The 24,304-nt window shown below is 35.8% G+C and overlaps 1 protein-coding gene across 15 annotated transcripts in view; it reads left to right on the top strand.

Annotated features, from left to right (window-relative positions):
• Positions 1–23,799, top strand: part of LOC106874663 (anoctamin-4-like) — a 97,617-nt gene extending 73,818 nt beyond the window's left edge. For all 15 annotated transcript variants that reach the window (XM_089363432.1, XM_089363430.1, XM_089363442.1 and 12 more), the window contains 10 exons: positions 2,158–2,322; positions 3,467–3,615; positions 5,257–5,311; positions 8,027–8,127; positions 10,765–10,898; positions 12,560–12,712; positions 16,158–16,210; positions 17,531–17,712; positions 19,507–19,612; positions 20,553–23,799. In XM_089363432.1, the coding sequence (XP_089219558.1) occupies positions 2,158–2,322; positions 3,467–3,615; positions 5,257–5,311; positions 8,027–8,127; positions 10,765–10,898; positions 12,560–12,712; positions 16,158–16,210; positions 17,531–17,712; positions 19,507–19,612; positions 20,553–20,792 (1,338 nt within the window). In that variant the 3' untranslated portion in view covers positions 20,793–23,799. The remainder of the gene's footprint in view (positions 1–2,157; positions 2,323–3,466; positions 3,616–5,256; positions 5,312–8,026; positions 8,128–10,764; positions 10,899–12,559; positions 12,713–16,157; positions 16,211–17,530; positions 17,713–19,506; positions 19,613–20,552) is intronic.
• The last annotated feature ends 505 nt before the right edge of the window (positions 23,800–24,304 follow it).

Below are 24,304 nucleotides of genomic sequence, written 5' to 3'. Positions count from 1 at the left end.
TGTTAACCTTTTTCAAACCAACCAACCTGAAATCACTCCTGGTTCTTTGATACAAAATTCATGTTTTAAAGTGAATCTTAGTTAAAAAAATTAAATTAAATTAAAAGACTTCATCAAAATTTCATGTTAATTTGTGTTCCAAGCACCAGTTATTTTACTAAAATTTTAAATTATTTAAAAAATTAATTGAAACATAGACTGTGTATTTCAACAGGAATATGGTAACAGAAGGATTAAATACTCTCTTTTTTCATATATTGTGTGGTGGTGGGCCCAGGACAACGGTCCAGTATAGTAATTCACCTATCATTCCCTGAACATGGTTTTAGTGTGTGACAAATATTGATTCTTTTTGTAATATGTTGTCTCTTATATGCATATAGTCATCATTGTTAACTCTGCTATTCTTACCATGACCACCACAAATACTGCCATCAACACTATTACTAAATGCCATCAGTAAATAAAAGAAGTTACCAATTTTAAACTGGTATCAACACATTAAAGTTTCAACATCCAGCAACTGCCTTGGTAGAAATCCATAAGATTATCCACCATCTTTCCTATAAGTTTGGCCACCTTTTTGAATCCAATACTACAACCACTTGTGGACATCTTTTATCTTTTTCAGTCATTTGACTGCAGCCATACTGGGACACCACCTTCAAGGGTTTTAGTCAAACAAATTGACCCTAGGACTTGTTAATTTTTGAAGCCTCATACTTATTCTAACAGTCTCTTTTCCAAACCTCTAAGTTGTGGGGACGTAAACACACCACCACTGGTTATCAAGTAGTGGTGGGGGACAACACACACACACACATATATAACGAGCTTCTTTCAGTTTCCATCTACCAAATCCACTCACAAGGCTTTGGTCAGCCTGAGGCTAGAGTAAAAGACATTTGCCCAAGGTGTCATGCAGTGGGATTTAACCTAGAACCATGTCGTTGGGAAGCAAGCTTCTTACCACACAACCACAACATGCTTATAAAATCAAAAAACACCATGACTTTCAGAAACATTTTATCTTTCTCAGAATTGTTGAAACCTGGAATAAACTACCCATGTCCTAATCAGGGTACTGCATCTCTTAAAACTTCCATGCTTCTCAAAATCCACCAACACTACTAACTATGCTCCCTTATTCTTTAGAACTATTTTGATGTTCACTTATCTTGATTTTTGTGTTTTATTCTGTGTACTCTGCTTGTACTCCTAGCTTTCATTATTGTCTTTCTTTATTTGACTTCTACGTCTGTTCTTTGTCTCTCCTTTTAACTGTTTCCAGCAAGTTGTAATGCACCTGAGTATTGTATACAATAAGTTCATTATATTATTTAAAATACTTGACAAAGCTTACAGCTAAGGTTTAAAGTCCCAGTGCAGTTTAGCAAATAACACTTCACAATATGCAGATTATTCAGAATTCCTGACAAAGGCACCACTGTTTCACCGGACAAACCTGTTTAGCAATGGGATAGATAGTATTCTTATATTAAATTATAAATAGTGTTTGTATTAAATCTTAGCAGAGTTTAAACATCCTGGTTTTAAGCTTTATCTGATATTTCAGTGTAGAATGTAAAATGTTCACATACCGGTTACGTGATGGCGGTGGCTGTTGTTGTTGTTTTAGTTTCAACACTCAATGTCAGATCAAGTTACACATCAGCATTATTTAATGATACCTTTTCCCAAAGCTTGCATGGATCAAACGGAATATGTTGGGGTTGAGGCTGATTTTCTATAGCTCACCAGTTTCTAAGCAAGGTAATATTTCTCCGTAACTAGTTATGTTTTCCCCTGCAGACTGGAAACAAAATAACCTTGCTTGTATGATGGTGCTCATTTAGAACTATCACAAGATGTTTAGACAAGGGTACACACACACACACACACACACACACACACACATGCATGATGAGCTTCTTTCAGTTTCCATCTATCAAATTGATTCACAAGGCTTTCGTTGATCCAAGGCTATAATAGAAGACATTTTTCCCAAGCTTCCATGTAGTGGACAGAAACCAAGACCACATAGTTGAGAAACAAGTTTCTTCGCCCAACCACGTCTGCACCTTGTTTATCAAACAAATGATATTCCAAAACCGAAATATTTCCTCATCTTTTTTTCTTTTTTCTTTCAAATTTTAGGTTAGCATCGCGATAGCAGCTGTTTTGGGTGTGATAGCTTTCCGAGTGTCAATGTTGGCAGCCCTTCAGTTACGAGAAGAGAACATCATTTACAAAAATGCTGGTTTAATGACAACACTAATTTCTGCTTGCATCAATTTACTCATCATCATGATATTGAACATAGTAAGTATAACATCAGTCTTCTACTTCAGCATCACAACTCACCTGTAGTACAAGCAGAGTCTTTGATTGATTGCTGATGCATGATATTACAGATGAATCCATGATAAGCATAAGGGAGGCTCTCTATGGTTTCTCTATTGATGTATATTTTTAATGGCTTTATCAGAAGAAAGAAAGAAAGAAAGAAACCAGAACTCATAGCTTTCCCTAGTTCAGAGACTTGGTTCTGATATTCACAACAGATTAGACTCCACTAATGTCACCCAAGGGCTAGAGGTTGTGTATAAATCTTATAAACATTAAATACCAAGCATTACAAACCCCAAGATTCCAAGTTCGATTCCAAGCAGTGACCTGAACAACAACAACAACAACAACAACAATAATAATAATAATAATGATAATAATAACATTGAAAAATACTTTAGGAATGAGAACCCAAGTTTGAAATTTCCCCCAAGACACCTGATGATGGCTGGAGGGTATATCAGCCGAAACATTGTGTTAACAACAAACAAGACGAGGACAAATATCCATCAAATGTAAATAATGTACATAATTCCTCATCTCTTAAATATAGAACTGTATGAATCTACCATGTTATTCCAGATCAATAATAAATGAGGTTACAGGCAACAAAATTTTTGTCATATCCCTGTGATCTAGTCACTAACATTTCCACTATAGTTGTTTGAAACTGTGTCCTGTGTCAGTTACCAGGTTATTGTAGTGGTGTGACAAAAATTTTGATAAAATAGAGTACCAATCAAGTACTGGAGCCATTATAATTGACTAACCCTGACCCCTAAAATTGCTAACCCTATGCCAAAATTTGAAACTATTACTTTGATCTTCCACTTTATTGGTTTCAAATTCTGGCTCAAGGCAAGCAATTTTGAGGGAGTGGTTAAGTTGCAATTACACCAACCCTAGTGTTCAACTGGTACTTCTTTTATCAGCCCAGAAAGGATGAAAGGCAATGTCAACCTTGGTGGAATTTGAACTCAGAGCATCAAAGACAGACAAAATGCTGCTAAGCATTTAACCCGGCAGTTTTTCCCTCTGTTGTTAATTATCTTTTTCATCATCAACATTATATGCCAATAATGTCTACAAAAATATGTTTTCAATTTTTCTAAATCAGATTTACAGAAGAGCAGCTTTCTGGTTGACTGATTTGGAATGTTTACGTACACAAACAGAGTATGATAATAGCCTGACCTTCAAACTATTCGCTCTGCAATTTGTCAATTACTATTCATCCATAATTTATATAGCTTTCTTTAAAGGAAAGTAAGTATGTTCATGAAATTATAGACAGTTTCTCAATGTTTCAACTTGTTCAGTTTTTTCTATCTTCTTCACCTTATATTATTAAATATATATAATTCCACTATAATGCCATTATTCATATATACATAGTACACGTATACACACACACACACACACATATCATCATCATCTTTTAACATGTTTCTCATGCTGGCATGGGTTGGATATTTCTGTTAGGAAGGTCCTTAGCGAACCAGCTTTATATCGACCTCTTCTCTCAAGAGTGCCTTGTGGATAGCAGTGGTTGTACTTTAACTGATATGTAGTAACTTCAAGAAACAAGCATTGGAAGAGTTCTGTTTCCTGGGCTTGGAGCCCTGCAGGTAACTAGTAACAGATGTTGGTTATCCATTGACTTCCAGTATCTTCTGGAATTATGGTACTGTTAGTATGAAATGCTGTCTCACGGAATTTGTTCTGGATACGATTGGGTTTGTCTCATATGTACCTGCAGTTACCATCAGAGACTTAGACTGTAAAATTGGTAACCTGTAGAAGCCATTCCAATCAAAACACAAAAAACAACTATCGACAAATGGTTTGAACTGAATGAAGCTCAGTGACTATTATATTTACCCCTTATCATCACCATAATAATAATAATAATAATAATGAAATTATCGTGTATAATGTTCAGGTGCACTACAACTCATCAAAGGTGTATGTACAGTACGTAGAATTATGTACAAATGTCAGGAAAGTGAATAGTGTACGAGTCATGATATACATGTCTGCATGCGTATGGAGGGGGGATATCAGGTGTAGTGTTGGTGAATTTCAGGAAGCATGGAGGTTTTAAAGGATGCAATATAACATTACTTAATGTATATAGTGTGGAAGGACTTAATTCCTTGAACAGAAATTCGTAGATGGCCTAACATTTATTCCTAATAGATAGACACACCAAGGTAATGAGAATAAAATGTTCATCTAAGAAATACTATGAAATGGCTGCTGTGAATTCAAGTCAAAAGACATCCTTCCTTCCTTCCTTCCTTCCACCTGTCTTTATATTAAACTACATAGTTGTAAGTATATTTAAAGTAAAAAAAATTTTAATGAGTTCTATGTGCACAACTTTGTAGTTTGTAATCTTTATGTTGAAATTTTCTTTCTTAGATTTCTGCAATATATATATATATATATCATCATCATCATCATCATCATCGTTTAACATCCGCTTTCCATGCTAGCATGGGTTGGACGATTTGACTGAGGACTGGTGAAACCGGATGGCAACACCAGGCTCCAGTCTGATTTGGCAGAGTTTCTACAGCTGGATGCCCTTCCTAACGCCATATATATATATATATATATATATATATATATATATATATATATAGTTGAAATTTAAAGAAAAACAAAAGATGAAGACCGGTGTATGAACAACAAGCAGGCATATTAGTTTGACACTAGGGAAAGTGAGAAAGTTTTTTACATTTCAAGCATACGCTCTTCAACAGAAACGAATATGAGGAAATAAACAGAGAGAGAGAATAAAAAAGCTTGTGGATTTAGCAATATTTGTATTTACAGCTGATAATCTTTGATAGCTATTTTTCCGCAGTAAGACTTACGACAATTTTTCTTTTTGTATTCAAGATTTGTGGGGAGACCAGGAAAATATAATACTATTTTTGGTGCGCGCCAGGAAGAGGTAAAATAAATTGATTTTTTTTTTTTAAGTCTTCAACACATTCTTTTTTCCTCTGATTGATTGAGAAATATTCTTCTGAATAACTTCTACTTTTATACACTTTTTGTATATATGCTGTTATCATTTGTGACCTCTGTGCCTAAGACTATTCTAGTATCCAATTGCTCCCAGAAAGTATTGCTCTATACCTATTGATACAGCTCATTGTTTGTCTCGCATTCTTTTATCTTAGATCTTATGTGAGTTAGCATGCACGCACAATTTCTTCTCTTCCTCACTACTGTTTTGGCATGTTTCACCTCTATAAAATAAGGATAAATAATTTTGAAGGACATAATAAACACATTCAAATATATCTGAGCTGTAAGTAAAATGCACTTTTAATTATCTTAATTTTAAAAAAGTGGGATTAAAATCATCATCATCATCATCATCATCATTTAACGTCCGCCTTCCATGCTAGCATGGGTTGGATGATTTGACTGAGGACTGGTGAAACCGGATGGCAACACCAGGCTCCAATCTAATTTGGCAGAGTTTCTACAGCTGGATGCCCTTCTTAACGCCAACCACTCAGAGAGTGTAGTGGGTGCTTTTACGTGTCACCCGCACGAAAACGGCCACACTCGAAATGGTGTCTTTTATGTGCCACCCGCACAAGCCAGTCCAGGGGCACTGGCAACGATCATGAAGAAATCAATACAGTGGGTCAGCTTTAACCTGCTGTACTCCAAAACATTACTCTTTACTCTTTTACTTGTTTCAGTCATTTGACTGCGGCCATGCTGGAGCACTGCCTTTTAGTCGAGCAAATCGACCCCAGGACTTATTCTTTGGAAGCCTAGTACCTATTCTATCGAGGACGTAAACACACCAGCATCGGTTGTCAAGCGATGTTGGGGGGGACAAACACAGACACAAACATACACACACACATACACATATACATATATATATATACATATATACGACAGGCTTCTTTCAGTTTCCGTCTACCAAATCCACTCACAAGGCTTTGGTCGGCCTGAGGCTATAGTAGGAGACACTTGCCCAAGGTGCCACGCAGTGGGAGTGAACCCGGAACCATGTGGTTGGTAAGCAAGCTACTTACCACACAGCCACTCCTGCGCCTATATTAATGGAGTTTCTTTTTTATTTGCATTAGATATTTTAGTGTACAATAACTAATTACACTAACAACTCTTTCCAGTCCCTAACAACTTCCAACTCTACCCAATTCTTTTGTGGCTGTTATTAAGCAAACTTTTTGTCAAGGCAACAGCTGACTGAAACACCATTTAATTAACATTCCAACGGTTGCCATACTATTGTAAGATCAATTCTTTTGGTACCACAATACTTGAACAGCTGTGACTGCTTCTGACACTATGATATAAAACTGTTAATTTTTTTTTTTAGTGTTCATATCTAAATAAAATCATTTTTTGTTAAGTTACATTCCAAGTACTGACTTATAGGTGGAGGCGCAATGGCCCAGTGGTTAGGGCAGTGGACTCGTGGCCGTAGGATCACGCTTTCAATTCCCAGACCGAGCGTTGTGAGTGTTTATTGAGCAAAAACACCTAAAGCTTCACGTGGCTCCGGCAGGGGTGGTGGCGAACCCTGCTGTACTCTTACACCACAACTTTCTCTCACTCTTACTTCCTGTTTCTGTTGTGCCTGTAATTCAAAGGGTCAGCCTTGTCACACTGTGTCACGCTGAATATCCCCAAGAACTACGTTAAGGGTACACGTGTCTGTGGAGTGCTCAGCCACTTGCACGTTAATTTCACGAGCAGGCTGTTCCATTGATTAGATTAACTGGAACCCTCGACGTCGTAAGCGACGGAGTGCCAACAACAACAACTGACTTATAGACACCAGCCTAATGAAAACAAGTTATTTTTGCTAAATTCCTCCAGATTTCAAAATTAACTGAAACACAAAAATATCCACATTGCCATCATTTTACATCTTCTTTCCATACTGGCATCTGTTGGACAGGTTGTCACATTTCTTAGTGTATTTTCCAGCATACGAGCTGACAGAGTATATAGTGTAAACATTCAAACATTGATCAGTATCTTTCCAAATCCTGCTGCATTTTACATAGAAGCTTTGCTCTTCAAAAATCATTTTGGTGTGCAAGTTGACCTAACTTGGCTTAAATTTTTGCCTGAAGTATTTGACTTGTATGCCAAAAAGTATGGCATTCAAAGTTATCCCACCCACCCACCCCAAAAAAAAACACAGACATACACACACACTGAGAGACAAACAAAGAAAAGAGAGAATCATGCTTCACTCAAGCATTCTGTTTTTGGCAGGGTTTCTCCAACTGGAAGCCCTTTCTTATACCAACCACTTTACAAAGTGTACTGGGTGTATTGTATTATGGCACCAACACTAGAGTGGTTGACATGTCCTCAGCCAGATCAAAGGATCCATTCAAACCTTTAATCCTATTGTACTAGAAATATAGTCACAAAAGAGTTAAAGTCTAAAATATATATGGCCCCCTCCATCTCAATAACTGTAAGAAGTGTGTTGAGGGAGATTTGGTTACCACATCAAGTAGGTAAAAGAACTACATAAAACCCTAATCTTGTTTCCTTAATCTATGTTACTTGCTCTTATTTTCTCTACCAATCATTCTATTAAAGCAAAATCTAATCAAATAAGGATTTCTTTTTATTTCCTTATATCTGCTGCTAGTGTGAACCAGGAGGCTGTCTGATTGAGCTTTGTATCCAGCTTGGTATCATCATGACTGGAAAACAACTTCTACAAAACAACTTAGTAGAAATTCTCATTCCGTAAGTGATGGAAACTTTATTTAAACAACACAATATACTTTAAAAAACTACTTTAGGTTTTTTAGACTTAAATAAACTAGCTTTATCTTGCAATTATGAATTTTGAATTTTCTTTTATATACTCTGCAACAATTGCTTACAATTTCTTAATGAGCAATGTTTGTCCATCTTCTCTGATACATGGTTACTTCTGTCTTTTATTTTATTTCATCTTTGTCTTTTATTATCTTTTCTAAAGTTCTAAAGATGCTATGTTTTTAATCTCTCTTTCTCTCTCTCTCTCCTTCTCTTCTCTCTCTATTATACATGGGAAGATTTTGCTTGTTGTCTTTGTTTGTGTTGCATAATTCACATTCTATTTATATCCTATATCTCTATAAATGTCCTTTCTTATTTATAGATCTATTTATTTTCTAGTTTTCTGTTGAGCAATGTCTGTTGTGCTTGTTCTGAAGTTCTCAGTAATAGTACAGTTCCCATTAATCAATAATAGTTAGCTATCATTGTTGTTACTACTGCTGTTTCTGTTGTTGCTGCTGCTGCTGCTACTGCGATTGTTGTTGTTAGCCTCAGGTAAACTATAATCAAGAAAACCCATCTCAGTAGTCAGTCCACATAGATTAGTTACTCCTGTTGCTGTTGTTAGGGTTAAGATTGAACCCTAACCCTAACCCAACCTAGGTCAACTGTAACTCAGTCTTTTGTGGTGTTTTCTGGAAATTTAAGAATTGAAAGAAAAAAAAACTGAAATTGTCATGCCAGATAAACAGTCTCTTAAATTGATTTGTTTCTTTATTCAGAAAATGCTATCATTAATTCAACTCTTAATCTTTTGAGCTTTGGACTCTTCAGTTAGTTTAGTGGTTTCCTACAAGTAAATCACTATGCTATTTAACGTCTATAAGGGAAAAGAAAGGTTCATGATACTGGTAGAGTATCACCTCCCATTATAATTATTTTCTGTCTTAAGGATCTGGATGGCGAAAGAAGAAGCTCACAAGTGGATGCAATTCAATAATCGTTTATTGTGATTCCCGCTCTTGTGTCCCGTTCTAGGTGTCCATCTTCATGGTAGTGCATGGCGTGACATTTCCACTCACGTGAAGTATATTACCTCTGGAGAATAACGTATGTGGTTAGAGTGGGTTAGAGTCCACTGTAGCTGCCTGCTTCATAGTGTCCCTCAGCGTAAGCAAGCTGGAGAAGACTAAGAGGTTGAATGTCTTTCGTACCTGCTTAAATAGCCGTTGTTGAGGAGAGCCTTGTTGTGGTGTTGCACATGGCAATGGTTGTACACGAGATCTCGCTCTTGTCTCGGACAAGATAATGGCTGCCAGCAAGATCTTGTACAAAATGGCGCTGGCTACTTGTGCCACGCCACACATCTTTAATCCCAAGTCAAAGTTTGTCATCATCATCACTTAACATCTGTTATCCTGTTGGCATGGGTTGGATGGTTTGACCAGGGCTGCACCTTGATGGAGGTTTGTGCTCTCTGAGTGCTCTTGTTTCTCTTGATCTGTTACGATAAGATGTTTCTGCATGTGTGGATTGTGTTATGGTTTGGTATAGAGTTGATACAAATCGAATGAACACAGATTCTATTGATATTTAAAATTCAAAAATATTTATTCTTATCAATGACTAAATGTTGTTACTAGTAATGACAAGAACTATCTTCCACACGTACAGGCTTAATCCTTTCAGGTGCTGATGCCACTTAAAAAGCACCCATGCTAGTGCTGTATTAATGCACCCATACCAGTGCTATGTAAACACACCCATGTCAGTGGCATGTAAAAAGCGCCCAGCACACTCTGTTAACTGATTGGCATTAGGAACGGCATCTAGCCACAGAAATCATTCCACAACAGACAGTTGGAATCTGGACAGCTCCATGTCAAACCATCCAACCCATGCCAACATGGAAAGAGGGCGTTAAATGATGATGATGTGACAAGTAAGATCATTTGAAGTTTGTTTGAAATTTCATTATTGGTTCAAATATAACAGTAGTCACCATGATATGTTTCTTGGCATTAAGCTCGTTAAGCTGTGTTTGCTGCCACCACCACCACCACCATTATTATCATTGTCGTCATCTTTGACCATTGTCTTGGTGCTACAAACACTTCTCTTGTCTGATTTCTGGTTCTCTAGTGCTGTCTGCTGTCTAAAATGTGCTGAATATACAGCCAATGTCTTTTACAGGAAAATCACGTCAAAGAGGAAATTGTTTAATTAGATTCTGTTCCACTGGAAATTTAAATGGTTAATATTTTGAAGATATCAGCAATATTTAAGCAAATTATGTTCGTGTTCTATTGTTGTTTTTGTATCGGATACAGTGACCTGGGTTCAATTTCAAGGTGTTTTGCTACTGCCAAATATTCCTGCTACAGATAAAACCAGAACATGGCATATTATGACCAATTGAGTGAATCAATTGTTTCCCCCCCCCCTCTCTGTCTATCAATCTATCTCTGTATATACATACACACATATATACATACAAATAATATCTGCTTCTTTGTTTATCTCTGTATTTAGTCTTACTATGTCTCTTACAAACTTGTATCTTTTGTGTGAATGTATCAATATGTCTTAGAACATGAGATAACATTTCATAATTTCCAGGAAATTATGGAAATATTGCATGAAACGATGGAAAGAAGCTGCCAAGAAGAAACTACCAAATACCCCTTGGGAGAAAGATCTCCTTCTGACTGATGTTGATACCACGACTCTGTTTTATGAATATTTAGAAATGAGTGAGTATAAATACTTTGCTTTTGTTTTGTTTTTAGTGGTAATATATTTCTTTTATTAAATTATTATAGGCGCAGGAGTGGCTGTGTGGTAAGTAGCTTGCTTACCAACCACATGGTTCCGGGTTCAATCCCACTGCACGGCACCTTGAGCAAGTGTCTTGAACTATAGCTTCGGGCTGACCAAAACCTTGTGAGTGGATTCAGTTCATAGAAATTGAAAGAAGCTCATCATATATATGTGTATATATGTGTGTGTGTGTGTTTGTGCTTTTGTGCATGTGTTTGTTCCCCCCGTCATTTGACAACCAGCGTTGGTGTGTTTACATCCCCGTAATTTAGCAGTTCAGCAAAAGAGACCAAGAGAATAAGTACCAGGCTTTAGAAAAAATAATATGTACTGGGGTCGATTCATTCAACTAAACTTCTTCAAGTGGTGCATGCCCCAACATGGCCACAGTCTAATGACTGGAACAAGTAAAAAAAAAAGTAATATATATATATATATATATAGTTTTCATGAAACATTGTCTCATATACATATAAATAAATTTTAATTATATTTTTTAAAGCCCAAACAATTGAAGTTATAAAAATATACAGGTTGATAGTTTTACCTAGTATTTCGATATTTCAAGATTAGGCTCCCTCCCTCAGGAAATCTTTGAACAGAGCAGGTCAGCAAAGATTTCCTGAAGAAGTGGATCCTAACCCTGAAATATTGCAAGACCAGGTAAAATTATCAACCTGTATTATTCATATAATTTGCCTTGTTTTGGCTTTAAAAATATATAATTAAAGACAGACCCTGTTGATGCTGGTGCCACATAAAAAGCACCTAGTACACTCTGTAAAGTGGTTGGTGTTTGGAAGGGGATCCAGCTGTAGAAAACAAGCCAAAACAGAAGACTGGAACCTGGTGCAACTCCCAGCTTGCCAGGTCTATGCCAACCATTCAACCCATGCCAGCATGGAAAACTGACGTTAAATGATGATGATGATAATAATATATTTGTGAATGTGTAAGTCCTTATCTTGACTAACAGAGCGTTGAATTGGCAGATTTATTAGAACCTGAGATAGAATGCTTTACAATAGTTGTTCTGTCTCTCTACATTCTAAGATCAAATCCTACCAAGATCAACTTTGTTCTTCTTCCTTCTGGATGTTAATAAAGTAAACTACAAGTTAAGTGCCTCTTATATAATTTGACCATTTTCATCTCCTAAATTTCAAGCCTCTTACTTCCTGTGTTAGAAACAATTATTTTACAAATAGTTTTCCATGATAGCATCAGAGGGATTGTGTCCCTTTATGGTACACATACTTTTGGAGTGATTGCCTATAGCTTGATGCCCTTATATTTATGTTGTGTGAAATAAATACTGCACCTGTGAAGTAGGAGTGAAACCTGTTTTGCTCAGCCAGACATACTAAGTCACACAGAGTTGTTTGCTTTGTCCTAATATATGACTTCGAAAGTAAGTGTTTTGCTCAAGAACATAATGCATCGCCCAGTCCAGGAATTGAAACCACAATCATACAATCATAAGTGCAACACACCAACCACTAAGCTACACACCTCATCTGGATCACCTAATATATTTATACAAATTTAATTAAATATGTGAGATTTTAATTATACTCTATGCTTTCTATTTCAGTTCTTCAATTTGGGTTTCTAACCCTATTTGTAGCAGCTTTCCCCATGGGTCCACTGTTCTGTTTAATCAACAATATAATAGAAATCAGAGCTGATGCCAATAAGTTTGTTACTACAATAAAACGACCAACTCCACAAATTGCAACCAATATTGGTGAGTGTTTCAATTTTCTGATAATCTTTTTGCTTTCGAATATATATAACCTGATCAAGTAGACCCACAATAGAAAGCATTCCTGTCCGTCTATTTAAGGATACATAACTCTTTTTTTTACCATAATTCTGTTGAAATACACTGCCTTTATTTCAATTAATTCCGAAAAGAAGGAAGAACTTAATAAAATAACATTGCCATAACTGAGGTGAAATATAGAACATGTGGCCTTCGTGCTGGTGGCACGTAAAAGCACCCACTACACTCTCGGAGTGGTTGGCGTTAGGAAGGGCATCCAGCTGTAGAAACTCTGCCAAATCAGATTGGAGCCTGGTGTAGCTATCTGGTTCACCAGTCCTCAGTCAAATCGTCCAACCCATGCTAGCAGGGAAAGCGGACGTTAAACGATGATGATGATGAAGAATTAATAAGAAATTGTGATGGAAGTTTTTAAATATAGATCACTTTAAAACAGGATGTTAATGTCATAGAACCAAGAGTGACCTCAAGCAGTTTGGTATCAAAAGACTTCATTATCTAATACTTCATTCTGTTATTTATGATGACAAAAATGAAAGAAAAGAGCGTATGTTGAAACAAAGTTATGGTTTGATACAAAGCAATTGTTTCTACTTAAATTCAGATTTGTTTTGAATTATCTTACCTTTCCTTTTAAACATAAATCTTGGTTTTGTAAGCCTAAAATTTGGTCTTCCTAAATGTTTCGCATACTTTTGTTTTCTTAATACATGTGACAAAGAACACTAAAATAAGAATAACAAGAAAGCTGAACTGAAGACCAAGTATATATACTTGTATATATGCATTTTTTCTTTCTTTTTCACAAAGGAAATATCTATCTTTTACTTGTTTCAGTCAGTGACTGCAGCTATGCTGAAGCTCTGCCTTGAAGGCTTTAGCCAAACAACTCAACCCCAGTATTTCACTTTTTCTAAGACTGGTACTTATTATATCAGTTTCTTTTTGTCAAACTGCTAAGTTATGGAGGCCATAAACAAACCAACATCAGTTGTCAAATGATGTGGAGAGGACACACACAAAGACATGCACAAGCATACATGCATATACATACAACAGGCTTCTTTCAGTTTCCATCTTCCACCTCCATTTATAAGGCTTTGGTTGACTTGGGGCTATAGTAAAAGACATTTGCCTAAGGTGCCATGCTTTGGGACTGAACCTGAAACCAAGGACTTGTGCTTATAATAGAAAGGATTATTATGTTATTGTTAAGGTGGCAAGCTGACAGAATCATTAGCATGCTGTATGAAATGCTTAGCAGTATTTCACCTGTTGCTATGTTCTGAGTTCAAATTCTGCTGCGATCGACTTAGCCTTTCATCCTTTTGGGGTCAACGAATTAAGTACCAGTGAAACATTAAGGTTGATGTAATCAACCAGCTCCCTGCCACCAAATTTCAGGTCTTGTGCCTTTAGTAGAAAGGATTATTATTATTTTTAAGGCGGCGAGCTGGTAGAATCATTAGTACACCGAGTGAAATGCTTAGCGGTATTTCTTCTGTCTTCATGTTCTGGGTTCAAATTCTGCCAAGGTTGACTTTGCTTTGCATCCTTTTAGAGTTGATAAATTAAGTACCAGTGGACCACTGGGGTCGATGTAATCGACTAGTCCCCTCCCTCCATATCTCAAGCCTTGTGCCTTTAGTAGAAAGGATTGTAGTGAAACTAACACCTCGATCGCCATTACATACAAAACTACCTCCCGCCATTAGATACAAACTACTATCGCCATTACATACAATCTTCTCATTTAAATATAAATAAATGCGAGCGTAGTAGAGAACCCATTCCTTGTCATCACGTGGCTGATCATTATTCGAATCGGCAACTTCTTCGAACCGTTCCCGCCAGAACGCAAACTGACCAATCACAGCCCCTAATAAGGTCACGTGATAGAGTAAAATTCTGAAGCCATTTGGAGCCCTCTTAACGCCTTAAATAGATCAACTCATACCCCACAAATTTGTCTCGGTCCAGTTTCTCTTTGAGAACTGTTCCGTGTACCACACGACAGCAGCAGCAGTTCCAGCGACCACTTCAACAGCTTCGTCCAGCCAACGATGACCACCGCCGTCGCCACATCAGCAACAAGAGTCTACGACTACTAACCAGCATCATCGTCATGACCAACACGATTACTACCAAGCAGCCTCTACACCACCAGCATCAACACGACTTACTATGTACACCAAACCAAACCTCCGCGGCACATCTCTCTCTTCGATTCTGTTAGGTGACTCAGCTTCACCACGATAAATAAACAAACAAGAATTTCAGCCAGCGACGAACATCTGTATAACAAGAATCACGGCCCGGCATCGATGCCACGACATCATAACTAGTGATCAGCTCTGCCACACTCAGCCCCCTCACTTTCACATACAGAACTTTTCCTATAGTGTACTAACGAACTGGTATAATCGCTCACGTGTTATTGACTCTCCTTCTATCTGCTGTAAACACTCATACACACATGTATCACTCACATACACACTTTTCTTTGTACGACGGCCTGTCTTTGATTATGTTATTATATGTCGCATTCACACTCTCACACAGACATACATCTTTAACGCTACAATAAATATCTCTGTTATTCATATTATACGGTTGTGGTCTTTCATTACTGGTCATCTATGTTATCGTCGCATAACATATTAGTATATCATCTTCGATATATTATTGTGTGTTCGACCGTGTGACGCGTTTAAATAAAAGGAGTCCTCTGTTTTTCCATTCGTCACCATTTCTCCTTTTATGAGTTCGCACGGTCGTCCCTTACAGGATTATTAAGGCAGTGAGCTGGCAAAATCATTAGCAATCTGGGCAAAATGTTGCTTAGCATTTTGCCCAGTTTCACATTCTGAGTCCAAATGTCACTCAGATTGACTTTGCCTTTCATATTTTCAGGGTCAATAAAACAAGTACCAGTCAAGTTCTGGGGTCAATGTAATCAACTTACTCCTTCCCCTAAAATTACTGGCCTTGTGCCAAAATTTGAAATCATCATCATCATCATCATCATCATCATCATCATCATCATCATCATTATTATTATTATTATTATTACGGCGAGCTGGCAGAATCATTAACATGCTGGGCAAAATACTTAGTGGTATTTCATCCATCTTTACGTTCTGAGTTCCAATTCCACCAAGGTCGACTTTGCCTTTCATCCTTTCAGGGTTGATAAAATAAGTACCAGTTGAGTACTGGGGTCAATGTAATCGACTAGTCCCCTCCCACCAAATTTCAGGCCTTGTGCCTATAATAGAAAAGATTATTGTTATTATTATTATTATTATTATTATTATGTTAAGTCTACACTACAAGTAGGCTGCAGTGAGATCATATAGATATTCATACAAATTCTTTTATTCAATGTTGTTTCATTAATTTATAGGGATATGGTACAGTGTACTTTACGGTATCTCAAGAATTGCAATTCTATCAAATGTAAGTTGTTTTTATATATTTAATATTTTTTTAATATATTATATATTTTGAAAAATAAACAGTGACTAAATAGGTTGAAGAGGATGTGATTTTGTTCTAGCGCTGGTACCATGATAAAATGTACCCTGTAGACTCGACTAAGGGATTTATGTTATGAATAGGTTGAAGAGGATGTGATTTCTTTCTAGCGCTGGTACCATGATAAAATGTACCCAGTAGACTCGGCTAAGGGGTTTATGTTATGAAAAGCATCCAGGTACAGAAACCATGCTTAAATGGAAAGTACAAGGAAAATGGGGTTGTGATCTTCCATTTCATTTAGGAGGTAATAATTCCAAAGAAGAACTGATAGGAACTGTGACTATCTGACTAACCTATGCCAACCTGAAAAATGGAAATAAAGTGAGGTTGATGATGACAAGAGAGGCGCTGGTGACAATAGTGATGATAATATTATAAGCATATATGGAGTCACTTATCCACAAAACCACTGAATTTATTAATAGACTACTTCCCTTTGGTTTTGTGGTTTATGCTGTACTTCCTATATGTGGTTATTGGTGGGTTGTGGCTTTTTGAGTCGATGACCTAATGGTTTTATTCTGCAATTAATTTTGTACTTTTGTCTCAACTAGTTTGAGCACTTCTTATTACAGCCTTGTATAAATTCTATTAGTTTTCTAATACAAAGCTGTTAATATTGAATAATTTTATATATATATATATATATATATATATATATAAAATATTCATGGAATTTACTCAAAATTTTCTTCGGTTTGTGGTTGAAATCAATAAATTGAATTGATATCAGAGAATATACAAAGGAGTATAAATCACAAAATAACAGTTACTAGATGTGGTGTTTAAATAATATATTGTTTAAGCTGACACTCCCAGAGCTGATAAAGTAATTTCATTCTTTAACATAGGCACATTGAGTGGGAATGGTGCAATCAAATAAAATTGACACATACACCCATAAACACTCACATCCACACATATTCACATGGACACACAGACACACACATGAACATACGAACAAACACACACACACACACATACACATGCACAATATCATGGGCTTCTACATAGATTGTCCACGAAATTCACTCACAAAATTCTGTTTGATTTGGGTTACCTAAGGTGCCAAACTGTTGGGACTGAACCCGAAACTCTATGGTTTGCAAAGCAGTTTTCTGAACCACACCACTGTGGTATTTACATCTGCTGAATCCTTTCTTTCTTTCTTTCTTTATTTATTTATTTACTTATTTATTTATTTATTTATTTATTTATCTATCGTTGTTTCATTTCCAGGCATTCATCATATGTGTGACATCAGATTTTATACCTCAGTTAGTTTACAAACTAGGCTACAGTTTAGATGATAACCTCAGTGGCTATGTGGAGAATTCCTTGTCCTATTTCAACACCAGTGATTTTGAACTGAATCACCGTCCTTTCAGTATGCCAAATGAAACAGTGGTAGAGATTTGTCGGTAAGTTCTCTTTATTTTCTCATTCTTTCACTCTTTCATCCATCTCTATTTATCAAACAACAAAGATGCCCTTTGATACAACTTGATGCATCATTTTACACTAATGTACACAAACAGGCATGTGGTTGTGTGATAAGAAGTGGTATGGTAAGTGAATGAGAAAGAGTGAGTGATAAATGGGAGGGTAAGGGAGAAGGGAATAATAGACAAGATATATATCTTTTATTTTTTACTTGTTTCAATTGTTTGACTGTGGCCATGCTGGAGCACGGCCTTGAAGGGTTTTAATCAAACAAATTGACCCCCAGGACTTTTAAAACCTAGTATTTATTCTATTGGCCTCTTTTTGCCAAACCACTAAGTTACAGGGACATAAAACTCACCAACACTGGTTGTCTAGTAGTGGCGGAGATGGGGTACACAAACAGACACAAAGACACACACACACACATATATATATATACATACACACACACTAGCACACATACACAACAGGCTTCTTTCATATTCCATCAGCTAGATCCACTCACAAGGCTTTGGCCAGCCCAAGGCTATAGTAGAAAACAACTGCCCAATGTGCCATGTGTTGGGACTGAACCCAGAATCATGTGGTTGGGAGGCAAGCTTCTTACCACACAGCCACACCTATGCCTCTTATATATATATGAGAGAGAGAGATAGAGAGAGAGTCTAACCCATGCCTGCATGGAGAGTGGACGTTAAATGATGATGATGAAATAATATTTCCAAAATGGTTTAGAGGGATATATAATCCTATAATCCTAGCAGATACCATGTTTGCTCATTATCAGTTATCAATGCTGACTAGCCACAGTGAATGTTGATGAAACTCAAGTTAGATGTAATTAACTATACTCGGTTATTAAGGATACTATATAAATATATTTTGTATGTATATATATATATATGTGTGTGTATCATCATTTAACATCTGTTTTCCATGCTGGCATGGGTAAGGTGTTTTGACTGAAACTGGTAAGTTGGTGAGCTACACCAGATTCCAATCTCATTTGGTATGGTTTCTATGACTGGATGCCTTAATGCCAACCACTCCAAGAGTGTAATGGGGCCTTTTACGGGCCACTGGCATGGGTGCCAGTTACATGACACCGACATCAGCCATGACTATGATTTCATTTGGCTTGATGGGTCTTCTTGAGTATGGTATATCGCCAAAGGTCTCTGTCACTTATCATTGCCTCCATGAGGCCCCATGTTCAAAGGGTGCTTTTAACATGTCACTAGCACAGGTGCCAGTTATACGACTCTGGCATCAGCCATAACTGTGATTTCACTTGTTTTCACAGGTCTTCTCAAGCACAGCATATTGCCAAAGGTCTTGGTCACTGTGAGGCCTAACATTCAAAGATCATGTTTCACCATCTCATCCCATGTCTTCCTGGGTTTACCTCTTCCACAGGCTCCCGATAGAGGGAACCTGTGGAAGGGGTGTATTATCCCAACATTCATTACTGCCATCTTAATGACTATTTTGCCATGCTTGCACTAGTGTGTAGGTCTTCTCCTGCATGAGCATCACATAATCTCTTTCCCCTCAAATTAACCAGCACGCTAAATGAAATACTTAGCGGTGTTTCACTTGCCACTATGTTCTGAGTTCAAATTCTGCCAAGGTCGACTTTGCCTTTCATCCTTTCAGGGTTGATAAATTAAGTACCAGTGAAACACTGGGGTTGATGTAATTGACTAGTTTCCTTCCCCAAAATTTCAGGAGAAAGGATTGTTATCAAGTGTTCTGTTTATTTTTCACAGCTACCGGGATTATCGAAATCCACCTTGGGATGACAATAAATATGAATATTCTGAGAAATTCTGGCATATCTTTGCGGCAAGGATGGCTTTTGTTGTTGTTTTCGAGGTTTGTAAAATATTATCATATACCATAATATATATTATCATATTATAAAATGCTTCCATGTAAATTATTGGTGGAATTTCTGGTTTAAGCATCTCATATAACTCCACTTTACTTTTTTTATTCTTGGGAATTTTCAGAAAATTTTTACGGATTTGTGTTGTACACATGGGAATTCATAGAATTATTCAAAAAAAATGTTTTCTTTTAATTTCTTTTGCCCCACTCCCTACCTAAGTCTTTAAATTTCCATTCTTTGATTTTTTTCTTAAATCAGAGTTTAAAATACAGACACTCCAAATTTTTTTGCCTCTATCCCACCCTTAGAGGCATCATAATTTCATTAAATATGTTTATGGGGAGAAAAATATTGAAAAACATATCAGATTGACAAAGAAACAAGGAAGATATCAGGTGGTCATGAGATGTGTTAAAAATAACAGCTAAATCTCACTTAACTTACACACACAAATTTCTTTTTTGTATAATCATATGAATTCCCATGTGTAGAATACAAATTCACAAAAAATTTCTGAAAAAAAAAAAAATAATAAATAAAAGTTATGAGGGGTTATATGGGGTACTTAGTCCTTCAGTATTTAAACCAGCCATATCTGACCCAAACATTTTATCTGTTTTATGTTCAAACCAATCAGATATGATTTTTATTACCTACCCTACAATATCATTCTAAAGATGCAACAATCACATTACTGAGCTCTGAAAGATATGAGGTAATGCATGATTAATTCAAACCAATGTGAATAAATAAGCTTTACACATGACAAAAGTCTGAATGCTAAAGAATTCCACCCAAAATATTAATATACTATTGGATACTTGTCTGAAAAGCCATGAGTAATAAATGATGTCCAGTTTTATAGTTTTATTCATTGAGAGTTTTCTGATATTTTCATGGTTTTGTTTTTCTCTTTTTCTTCAGAATTTCGTCGTCGTTTTTACAAGTATAATTGCATGGTTAATTCCTGATGTTTCAAGTAAAACGAAAGAACTTATTCGCCAGGAAGCTTACATAACCCAGAAGATTATCATGAACGAAGAGCTAAAACGTGCACGAGAAGAAGCACTATCAGTAGAAAATTACAAACCAGATCGGCCGCCATCTGAAGGAGTCAGTAGGCGTAAACCAAATTTTTTCTCAACTCCAGACGAAACTGCCTAATTAATAATTATATTATTGCAAGGCATAAATGGTTGTACAACATATTGAAATGTTTTTATAATATCTGTAACTTATTGTTTGTTCATTTTTTTATTATTTTATTGTGCAATTTATTTTGTGTTTTTGTTTAACATTTTCTTTATTTTATCACCCCTTGTTTTACCTTTTTTTTTTTTTTTTACAAGACGATCTTTGCTCATAATAATGTTCAGATTTTGTATCATCTGAAACTTTAGCAAAAAGTTGTTTTTTTTTTCTCTCTTATTTAATCATGATTTTTTAATTAAAAAAAAAACCTTTTTCAGTGAGAATTGTCAAATGTAAAATATATTTTGGACATTTTTTTATTATCATTTTTATATTCTCATTTATTTTTATTCAGTATAAAAAAAAAATGAAAGAAACTAAAGATTGAATCTCATGTTGAAACAAACAAAATTATTGTTTTGATCCAAAACAATTGTTTCTACTTAAATTTTGCAATGCATTCTCTTCAAATTGGTTTTAAATATTCTTACCTTGTTTCAAACAAAAATCCTGGTTTTGTAAACATAAGAACATGTTTCCCTTTCTTTTTTGTTTATAGCAATATTATGTAAACATAAAAATGGGTTTCTTATAGCAATATTATGTAAACATAAAAATATATCATTCTTTTTTTTTTTAGAAAGAAGATATCAGCATTCTTAACTAGTAAAAAAAATTAATTCATTATAAAAGACAGAATTGGTCAAGTGTCTGACCTGCCATTCTCCTAAGGTTCATACAATAAGTACTAGTCAAAGTTCTTGGGTCAAACTAATAGCCTATACCTTTCCAAATTTATAGCAATGTGCCAATTCTAGTTGAAGAAAAATTTTCATTATTTAAAAAAATTTTTTTTTTTTTAATTATTGCTTCCAAGATAAAATTAGTGCTGTACTAGACTACCTTACAGTATTTAGATATTTTCTGCATATTCTGAGTTACAATCTTACCAGGATAACTTTGTTTCTTTTTTTCATCTTTCTGGACTTGGTGTAAGTACCAGTCATATACTGTGGTTCATGGTACTGACTCTTATTCCAGCTCCCTATATTTTGGGCCAAGAGCCTACATTAGAAATTATTATCATTATTGTTATAGCTGGCAAAATTGTTACTGCGCCAGACAAAATGCTTAGTAGTATTTCTTCCAGCTCTTTACATTCTGAGGTCATATGCCACTAGGGTCAATAAAATAACTATCAGTTGACCACTGGGATCAACTGCATTGAATCTCTCAAAATTGTTGGCCTTGTGCCAAAATTAGAAAGAATTATTATTATTTTAATTAATCAAGATTTGAAAATTATACCAAAAGTTTCCTTTCTAGGAACAAGAATTATGTACACCTTGGAGAGCATTCATACAAGTGTTCAAAGTTAATAAGGATGTTCAGAATTATTTTGTCTTTTCATATCATCTTCAATGCTGTGGGCCCTTGTGGCCAATTAAAGAAATCTTTATTATTCTGTGATGAGCTGGAGAATCATTAGCACACTGGACAAAATGCTTAACGGCATTTCTTCTGGCTTTACATTCTGAGTTCAAATGCTACCGAGGTAGACTTTGCCTTTCATCCTTTCATGGTTGATAAAATAAAATACCAGTTGAGTACTGGGTCAATGTAATTGACTTACTCCCGCCCCTAAAATTGCTGGCCTTGTGTCAACATTTGAAAGCATTATTATTATTATTATTATCATCATTATTATTATTCAGTAGTTTTATTTTTATAACGTGCTTTCACTTCACTACCGAGCGCAGCTCTGTGCGCCTTGGGTATGTGCTGTGGTTTGCTGTGGTGCTCTTATGTTTACTGTATTGAAAGTGTTTTGCGTAGAATGTGTGCAGTACCCAGTAGTGCAATTTTCTGTATGTTATATATATTTGTAAGTCCTGCTATTTTTGTTATGTATTTGTCTGAATATTTTTTTATTATACCTAAGGCACCTACTATGATAGGAATTGTTTCTGTTTTTAGATTCCACATTCGAGTTATCTCTATTTCCAGGTCTTTGTATTTTGAAAGTTTTTCCATTTCTTTTAGAGAAACGTTGTCATCTGCTGGTATTGATACATCAATTAGAAAGCATTTTTTTTCTTCATGATCTTTGACAACTATATCTGGTCTATTTGCCTTAATTTCTCTATCTGTGTGTATTGGCATATCCCAGAGTATGGTTGCTTTCTCGTTTTCTGTGACCTTTTCTGGCGTGTGTTTATACCATCTTTTTTCTGTTGTTATTCCATAATGTTGGCATAGCTTCCAGTGTATATAGGTCCCAGCTCTGTTGTGTCTGTGAATATATTCCTTCTTAGCCAGGACTGGGCAGCCTATTATTATTATTATTATTGTGAATTGGCAGAATTGTTAGAGCAGCGAACAAAATGCCTTACAATACTTTGGTTGTTTTTTTGTTTTATGTTCTGAGTTCAAACCCTTCAGAGGTCAAGTTTACCTTTCATTCGTTCAGGATTGATGAAATCTAATACCAGTCAAGTATAGGGTTGATGGCATTGACCAATCTTCTCCCATCAAAATTACTGGCCTTTTGCCTAATTAAAAACAAAATACTGTCGTTATCATCAAGGTAATGAGCTGGCAGAATCATTAACGTACAAGTAAAACATCTTGATGTTCTGAGTTCCAATTCTGCCGAGGTCGGCTTTGCCTTTTAGTCTATTATTCGATAAGGTGTTGAGCTGGCAGAATAGCTACCGTGCTGGGTGAAATGCTTAACAGCAATTCATCCATCTTTACATTCTGAGTTCAAATTCCACCTGGGTCAACTTTGCCGGTCAATAAAATAAATACCAGTTAAGTACTGGAGTTGATGGAGTCAACTTACCCCTTCCTCCAAAATTACTGGCCTTGTGCCAAAATTTGAAATCATCATTATTATTATTGCAATATTTTTCAATATTTACATTATATATATTTGTATAAAGCATTTTTCTTTATGTTTTCTGTTTTTGTCAGAAAATTGAATCTTGTTGCTTTTTTCATATTTTGTAACAGCAAAATTAGTTTTTTTCTAAAAGAAAACTAAATTTAATCAGTACTTCAGTATGATTACAGCCCACTGGCGACAACCAGTAAAAGATTATTAGAGCATTTATTAATTCATTTTTAATCTCTATTTTTTACCTTTTGTTTTTACTATATTAATGACTTTTAATTTATGATATACTTCCAGTGGCTGGGAGCTTAAGAGCATCTAGCTACTGGCAATGTGGTCATTAGCTCAATTTGTGTTAGACACTACTGAACAAGGCAGATAACTCTACATGTCTGAGTCTGTTTGGCCGATAAACAGCTTCCACTCCTGACTTTTATTTGAGTGGTTTACAATTTAAGGAAACTTATAACTGCAAGAAATACTCTAACAATATGCAAATGTTTAAATTTGCAAATTTCATGCAAGCACTGGGAAATGATTAATGAGATTGTAAAGATATACTTATGTGCTATACATGTGTCTGTGTTTA

Source organism: Octopus bimaculoides, chromosome 15 (assembly GCF_046866305.1).
Source record: "Octopus bimaculoides isolate indiv1 chromosome 15, ASM4686630v1, whole genome shotgun sequence".
In the NCBI taxonomy this organism is placed as follows: domain Eukaryota; kingdom Metazoa; phylum Mollusca; class Cephalopoda; order Octopoda; family Octopodidae; genus Octopus; species Octopus bimaculoides.
Note: the sequence above shows the minus strand (reverse complement) of the source record. Positions and strands in the feature narration are given on the sequence as shown.